The 7,874-nt window shown below is 47.2% G+C and overlaps 1 protein-coding gene across 1 annotated transcript; it reads right to left on the bottom strand.

Moving 5' to 3' along the window:
- Window positions 1-2,867: 2,867 nt before the first annotated feature.
- LOC123100592 (alpha-L-fucosidase 2-like) lies at window positions 2,868-7,467 on the bottom strand. Its single transcript, XM_044522497.1, has 10 exons — window positions 7,188-7,467; window positions 6,722-6,867; window positions 5,698-6,566; window positions 5,014-5,146; window positions 4,546-4,704; window positions 4,144-4,368; window positions 3,954-4,055; window positions 3,731-3,866; window positions 3,442-3,637; window positions 2,868-3,339 (listed from the first exon to the last, which is right to left on the bottom strand). Exons 1-10 carry the CDS (start codon window positions 7,393-7,395, stop codon window positions 3,027-3,029), a joined length of 2,487 nt encoding a protein of 828 aa, XP_044378432.1. The 5' UTR covers window positions 7,396-7,467; the 3' UTR covers window positions 2,868-3,026.
- Between the last annotated feature and the right edge of the window lie 407 nt (window positions 7,468-7,874).

A 7,874-nucleotide genomic window follows, 5' to 3' on the forward strand; every position in this document is an offset into this window, starting at 1 on the left:
GGGCCCTAGTCGGCCGTGCCCACATGTACGCACACTTTCGTGTAATTGCATGCATGCGATCACGTGGACTTTGTGCAACGAGCCCCGTTTCGGTCTACCGGAGGGGGGTTCCCAACTACTTTTTTTTGACTCCGCCAAATGGCACGAACCTTTTTTCCACACTTTGGCATCACTGTCGACAGCACCCACGCCAGTTCGCATATTTTCGGGCGCTCGATGCATTTCCTAGGATTTTTTCAGGTGAAAATGCCCTAAAACACTGGCCGGACGTGACGCAACGTTCGTTTTGTGTCCGTTTTCGTTCCAACCTTGCATGGGGCCCTATGTCAGCCATGCCCACATGTATGCCCACTTTCGTGCAATTGCATGCATGCGATCACGTACCCCTAGTGCAACGAGGTTCGTTTCGGTCTACCGGAGGGGAGTTCCCAACTACTTTTTTTTACTCCGCCAAATGGCACGCAACTATTTCCACACGTTGGCATCACCGTCGACAGCACCCACGCCAGTTTGCATATTTTTTCGGCGTTGATGCATTTCCTAGGATTTTCCCGGTGAAAATGCCCTAAAACACTGGCCGGACGTGACGCGACGTGCGTTCGGTCTCCGATTTCATTCATATTTTGCGTGGGGGCCTACATTGGGCATGCACACACCCTCACAAAAAATGGTTTCATTTCATGCATGCGATCACGCTCCCGTAGTGCAACCAGCACCGTTTCGGTGTGCCGGTCGGGCTACTCTCAAAGACTTTTTTTAATCTCGACCGAACGACCCCAAACTTTTTTCACGTACTCCAGGCATCATCGGGAGCACACACGACAATTTTCGTTATTTTTTGACGTCCGATGCTTTTTCTAGGGTTTTTGGGCGAAAATACCCTAAAACACTACCCGAACGTGACGCGACGTGCGTTCGGTGTCCGATTTCGTTCATATCTTGCGCGGGGACCTACATTGGGCATGCACACACCCTCGCAAAAAACTATTTAATTTCATGCATGCAATCACGCATCCCTAGTGTAACCAGCACCGTTCCGGTGTGCCGGTCGCGCTACTCTCAAAGACGTTTTTTTTCATCTAGACCGAATGACCCCCAATTTTTGCCACGTACTCCAGGCACCATCGGGAGCACGCACGACAATTTTCGTTATTTTTTGACGTCCGATGCATTTTCTAGGGTTTTTTTTGGGCGAAATACATTAAAACACTGCCTGAACGTGACGCGACGCGCGTTCAGTATTTCATGTGTTTCTTTCACGTTTTTAGCAAGTGAATCGGATAATCCCATACTTTTTTCCACACATTCGGGTCTGCTTATATAGCTAATCTCTCATAAAGTTTTTCATTTGCTGCATGAAATTTAACGTAAGTCATTCCGCTATGACGGAACGGTCCGTTTCGATAGACATTAATTTTTTTTACATCTGTTTAAGGATTTTTTTTAATTTATCACATATTAAAATTCGTAAAAAATAAGAGCACACATGTCTTTTTGATTCAAACATTTCAAATTCCATTCATATTTTAAGGATATTTCACATAAACTTGAACGGAATTTGAAATTACACATAAAAAACAACATAAACAAACTACTCCTCCATGGAAAGGTCGATGACCTCCATCATGCCGCCGTCGCCTCCGTCATCATCGTCGCTACCGTCGTCGCTCTGCTCCGCCTTGAGCGCTGCCTCAACAGCCGCCAAGGCCGCCGCCTGCTCCTCGGCCTCCCGCGCCGCCGCCGCGGCGGCTTCTTCCGATGACCGCGCTAGGGCCGTGAGCAGTCTGGGCGTGTCCTCCGAGTCGCCGTCCTGTCGGAGCGCCGCCACCTCCGGCGGGATCACGGCCTCGGCCGGGGCTGGTGGGGCGGGGCCAGGAGGCGCGGGGCGCGCCCGCGACCGCGCAGGCGGGAGGGCCCGGCTTCTCCTATGATGTCGCCGACGGGGAGCCCACGGGCGGCGCGCTTGAAGGCGCCGATCACGTCGTTGAACCGCTTGCCCCTCCAAAATCGGTGGCGGTTCCTCCGGTTGAACCGCCCACCAGGGTGCGCGCTCAGCTCGGCGTTCGTTGCCGGCGGGCCCTGCATGGGGTAGCCGTCGGCGGAGATCCTTCACGGCCACGGCACCTTCGCCGCCGGCGGCACGAACAGGCCGAACCGGAAGAGATCTTCCGTCTGCCCTTGTGTCAGGCTCGAAGGCCAGACGCCGCCCGGTGCCGCGCCGTCGCTGTCCGAGTCGCTCGACCCCATTTTTGCAGGCCGGTGGAGATGACGCAGCGGTGGGGGCGAGAGAGGGGTGAGATGGATGGGCGGTGTGGACGACGGGCGGTGTGGGCAGGGCGGGCGCGACGGGAGTAGATTTTATAGCCGGCGGGCGCGGAGCGGGTGCGGGGAGGGGCATTAACGACGGTAGGTGAGAGGCGCGGCAGGCGAGGAGCCGGCAGGCGGTGGCGTGCGGCAGGCGGGGATCCAGCAGACTGGAAAAAAAACCAACCGTCCAGACGCGACGGGAGTAAATGGACCTGTATTCGTATACGTATACGCTCGGGCATAATACCCTCTGTTATGAAGAGGTATTGGGCAATCTCAGCCGTCCTTGTGTTAGAGGGGGTCTACCGAAGCGGAAGTGATATTTTTTTTGGATGTATTACGCATAAAAAATCACTTAAATCGAAAGCTATTATTTTCAAAAGTAAGTGTGTGTGAACGAAGAGTATGCATGTAGATGTTGTTAGCCTTCCCCTTGACTTGGATTTGGGTGCTTCGAGTTGGGAAAACTTGACTCTCAAATATTTTTCCTAAAATCTTGAGATTATTAAACAAACCTTTAAATTGAAGAAAAAAATTAGTCATTTAAGAAACTCCCCATTTCATATTCTCATTACAACTCTTTGTGGTGTGATATATCACATCCTAACAATCTTCAACTAATTCTAACCTTGCTTCCTGGAAAAGTATAAATAAAAGCTGAAGAAGGAGCAGCAGCAGTAGCAGATATCCAATACAAATAAAATGCACGGACGGGACATTCATCTGGAGAGTGGCCATGTTTCCAGACATCGCAATCCGCTACCAAACTTGTAAACGATACCATGGCGAAGCGTCACGGCGGCAACCTCTTTGCCGTAATGCAGCCTTGCGACTAAATTTTGATTATTTGACGACCATAGCAGTGCTTCATGGAGCTCCCCTTCCTTCCAGCGGATGTCGACGGTCACATCACCGCGGGCCTTCAGCCCTTTGACACTGCCCATGGGCCACTTGTCTCGCGGCAGAGCGGGGAGCAAGTAGAGGTCACTCTGTGTGCTCTGGATCAACATCTCGGCAATGGCAGCTGCAAATCTGTCAGAACAGAAAGTGCAGCATCAGAAATGCTTCTCCAGTTTCTAGAAAGACTCGGATCAGAATCAGATGCCATGGCAAGGCGTTGGGAGGTTGACGTACCCGAAGTTTGCGTCGATTTGGAATGGTGGGTGTGCTGTCCACAGATTGGTATACAGTCCTCCTTCAAACTCAACCTTACCACCAGGAGGAACCAGGGTGATCAGCTTTAGAACCATCCTGTATGCATTTTCACTGTTCAGAAGACGCGCCCACAAGGCCATTTTCCATGTAGTTGACCATCCGGGGCCATCTTCACCTGTCAAGTAGACGGGGGACTAACTTAGTACTACTTGATGAGAGAAATTGAGAAATAGTAGTCAGATGTGTTCAACTTATGAGCTGAGCTAACCTCTTTTATAAAGGCTATTGGCAACAGCTTCACAAACATCAGGGTCATTATCCATGGCTATAGTATGTCCAGGGTAAAGTCCAAAGAGATGCGACAGGTGCCTATGTTGGACTTCTGGGTCCTTAAAATCCAGTGCCTGCATTAACATGTATGACACAAATCATTTTACAACACAGAGTACGTAAAAACGGAGAAAAAAGGGCAGCTTAGTATGAGCACCTACCCATTCCATCACGGTACGATCTCTTGCAATTTGTATGGGAGGAAGTCTTGGGAGCGCTTTCTTGATTCTCTCAACCAAATCAATATCAGATTTTCCGAGAAGCTACACAATTGACCGGTTAAAGTACATACATGTGTAATTACTCCATGGTACTCAAATTAGTTACTACAAGTGACTGTCGCTTAATTACCTCCGCAGATTCAAGGACTGCAAGGAAAACCTCCCGGATGATTGAGATGTCCATCGTTGTCGAGAAACTCACGCTTGCGGGCTTACCATCAGGAGCTACGAAAGCATGCTCCGGAGAAGTTGAAGGATTGGTTTCCAGATAACCTCCAGGTCCTTCAATCAGCCAGTCAACCAGAAAGTTGGCACAGCCTTCCAGCAATGGATATGCCGTGTTTTCCAAAAAGTCCTGAAAAATATCTTACAAGACAGTAAATATTTCACACCTTCGAACCACCAAATAACTATTTTTCCTAACAAGTTTGAAGATTATTGTTTTAATTCTGTATGACCAAAGTTTGGGGTACAACAACATCACTGGAGAGTGAACTAAAATAAGAGAGTAGTACAACGATTTGGTGCCTACTTTGTCCATTGAAAACTGGTAGTGCTCCCATAGGTGTGTGCAAAGCCAGGCTCCACCCATAGGCCACACAGCATGCTTTGGATTCTTAAGGAACGCCGACGATTTTGCCCATATATCCGACACATGATGTGTTACCCATCCACCTGCTTGGTAATTGACCTGCCACAGTGACATAGCTCCCACGGTAAGTAAGCCAAAGGAAATAGGCTTCTGAAATTTAACTTCAATATTTCTACGAAATGGAATAAATGGCACTGATTGTTTGAACGGAACAGAGTACCAGATTTTACTGCAGCATGGTCCAAAGTACCGAGAAAAGAATAACATGAAGATATTACAGTATGACATATACATCTAGACTAACTTAACACTTTGTGCACAGTCACTTCTCGCACAAGTTGCAATAACTGTCAATATGTTGAACATGTTTCATCAGCTCCAATCCTGGGTAATCAGAGCCAGACTTACTTTTGCTGTTTCAGTCCCGTTAACCGCAAGTGATCCCAGGAAATCAAATAATGGTTCTTGGCATTCTCTAAGGTTGCAAGGAAGTGCTGGCCAGTAATTCATCTGTAGATTTATGTTCAGATGAGGAGCTGCACTGAAAAGAAAAGCAGGTAAAGTGTTCAACATATTGTGTTAATGTTGACCCTTGAAATTAAAGTTGAACTTGATCAGTCCAGAATTGCAATTGATCTATCAAATAAAAACAGTGTCCATATGTTCTTTATATTTTATAGAATTTATTACACACAGTAACTTATATGAGGGGGGTGCTAGCTAAATCAATAAAAAAACAGGCCAAAACAGCATACAGAATTATAAATACTACAGTACCGCTTGGAAGTCAGTAACCAGCCTGTTACTTCAGATATTTAATCCATATATAGAGATCAAGCCGTACTAATTATAGCTAGAGTTTGTGTACTACAGGAATAGAGGATTCATGAAAATAACATCATAAATTTGAGTACGTAAGTACTTCCAACAATACAATACTACATTCATATAGTACACATTATGTACCCTGCAATGACTACATTAAATACTTCTGACTTAGCATAGAACCAACTGAAAAAAATTTAGAAAACTAAGATCAACAAATGAACGTTTGAGGCAATAGAAAAATAATAAGGCACAGAAAGCTCTTACTCCCACTCAGGTGCAATATCTTGGCTCCAGATTCCTTGCAGATTAGAAACCTGAGTTCCAGGCCGAGAACAGGAAATGAGGAGATAGCGACCATACTGAAATAAGAGTTCAACCAGAGAAGGATCCTCATCACTACTAAAACTTTTCACCCTATCCGCTGATGCCCTGATGTCTTCAGAAACTTGTTCTGGTCTATCTTTCCGAGTCACCAAAGAGCATGCGTCGTTCAATCCTCGTGAAAGTTGCAAGGTCACGCGGTTAAAAAGGCTCTGATAATCATCCAAATGGGCTGCTTTAAGTTGATCAAATGTGAAGTTCCTGCTGTTATTCAGTGTACTGAGAGCTAGAGATGTGGGGTCTAGTTTAGAGTCTGCAGGATTAACAAGTGGCCCATCAAAAGAGGATGCAGCGGCAACTATGAAAACAACCCAATCTGCACTGTCAAGCTTCAACTTTTGGTCATTCTGCACTGTAACTTTTGCCGCGCTCCCACCCATCTGCAATCCCAGAGCAGCTGTAAACTTAATGCCAGTTGCATTATCGCCGCCGTTTTCTCTCATCGCAGGCCTCTGACCTGGACATATACCTTCCATGATCATCTCGTTTTCATTGGTTACAGTGACGCTGTGGCTTAACTGACTGCTTAAGGACAGTGTGCAGGAGACATGGCCTGGTGTGCTTGCTGAGAACCTGGTGACGATGACTTGATGTGGATTCGAGCAGAAGTGCTCCCTAGTGTACTGCACTCCCCCGATGTTGTATGTGACCAGAGCAGTCGCCGTATGTAGATCAAGCTCTCTTTTGTAAGAATCATACACCCCATCCGAGGTGCTGAACTCGATGTTTAAGTCACCAAGAGGTTGGTATACCTTCAGAACAAGAATCAAAGTATCAATAAAGCAGTGTAAACCCAAGTATGTATCATTAGCAATATCATCAGTTTCACAGTTCAGATGTATTGGGGTACTGTATTTAGCCAGCAAAAGAATATATATTTTAAAAGGCAAAACTAAAGGCAACATACCTCGGACTGTCCACCGAAAAGGCCCTTGGCTGAAGCCGTGGCGTCTGCGAACCTTCCTTGGTCGACCAATTGCCTCACCTCGGCAAGAACACCCGGCCCCTTTGGGTCAGTGTAGTTCCCTGGCACGCCGGTCCATAGCGTATCATCTGGCAGTAGAAAGAGTTTAGCACATCATTTCTGTCCCCTATCTTTAAAACATCAAATCATGGCATAGCCGAATTGAATTTCACAACGTTAAGGCGAGGGGGTTATGCAGGGACCCCGCGCAGCGCTCGGTGCATTTTGTCGAACACCTGGCGGGCGACCAGACGGGGGCACGAGCAATATACCAAAGGTAAATCTAATTCATGCATTTCACACTCAGTTTGACATTTTTTCAGAAAACAAGGCACCCTTGATCTACAACTCTGAACTCACACAATAACAGTTTCGTCTCATGAAGCAAGTGGGTTAGTGAATCACGGACGGTTAAGCTGGAGCTTGTCGGAGGAGACCCCGCCCCAAACCATGGCGCCGAGGCTGCCGTTGCCGATGGGCGCCGCGTCCGTGAAGTACTCGGCCGGCGACGAGAACACCACCTTGAGCGGCCGCTCCTCGGACGTCCATGGCTGCCACGCTTCCTCCTCCGCCGGCCGGCGCACCCAGACCCAGCCGTCGGGACCGTCCATGTCCATGGGCAGTAGAAGATGAGTGCTGGAGGATCGGAAGAAAGAAATGCTTTGGTGCTCTGCTCGGAGGGAGCTTCCATTCTATTCTCTTGGTTGTTTGGCGCCAAGGGAGAGGACAACAACAAGCCGGCGTGCATGCAGGCCTCCGCCTCCGTGTTGGCCTTTTGCAAGCCAGACATCTGCTTCATTTTACTGCAATTGTTTTCTTCCGCTCAAAAGGAAAAAAATACATGAGTATTTTTATCTGAAAATACATGAGCCTAAAATTCAAAAATAAAATAAATACATGAGTGTTTCTGTCTTCAATCAGATATATAAATTTTGTATTGAAAGGATATGTCGAAATTATTAGGCGTAGCCCGTTTAATATTTCAGAATATTGTCAATAATTCATAGTAAATCTTAGAGTCCCATATGGCTGAGTAAAAAGTTTAGTCCCACCACGCTTGTGAAGGATGTGTAAGACCAACTTAAAAGGTGAGTTG

The sequence above is a fragment of the Triticum aestivum genome, chromosome 4D, assembly GCF_018294505.1.
Source record: "Triticum aestivum cultivar Chinese Spring chromosome 4D, IWGSC CS RefSeq v2.1, whole genome shotgun sequence".
NCBI classification, from domain to species: domain Eukaryota; kingdom Viridiplantae; phylum Streptophyta; class Magnoliopsida; order Poales; family Poaceae; genus Triticum; species Triticum aestivum.

Coding starts and splice junctions, on each gene's coding strand:
- LOC123100592 (XM_044522497.1), bottom strand. CDS start 7,395: ATGGACATGGACGGTCCCGACGGCTGGGTCTGGGTGCGCCGGCCGGCG. Junction 6,567..6,721: donor TTTTCGGTGGACAGTCCGAG/GTATGTTGCCTT, acceptor CTTGTTCTGAAG/GTATACCAACCTCTTGGTGA. Junction 3,638..3,730: donor CAATAGCCTTTATAAAAGAG/GTTAGCTCAGCT, acceptor TCTACTTGACAG/GTGAAGATGGCCCCGGATGG.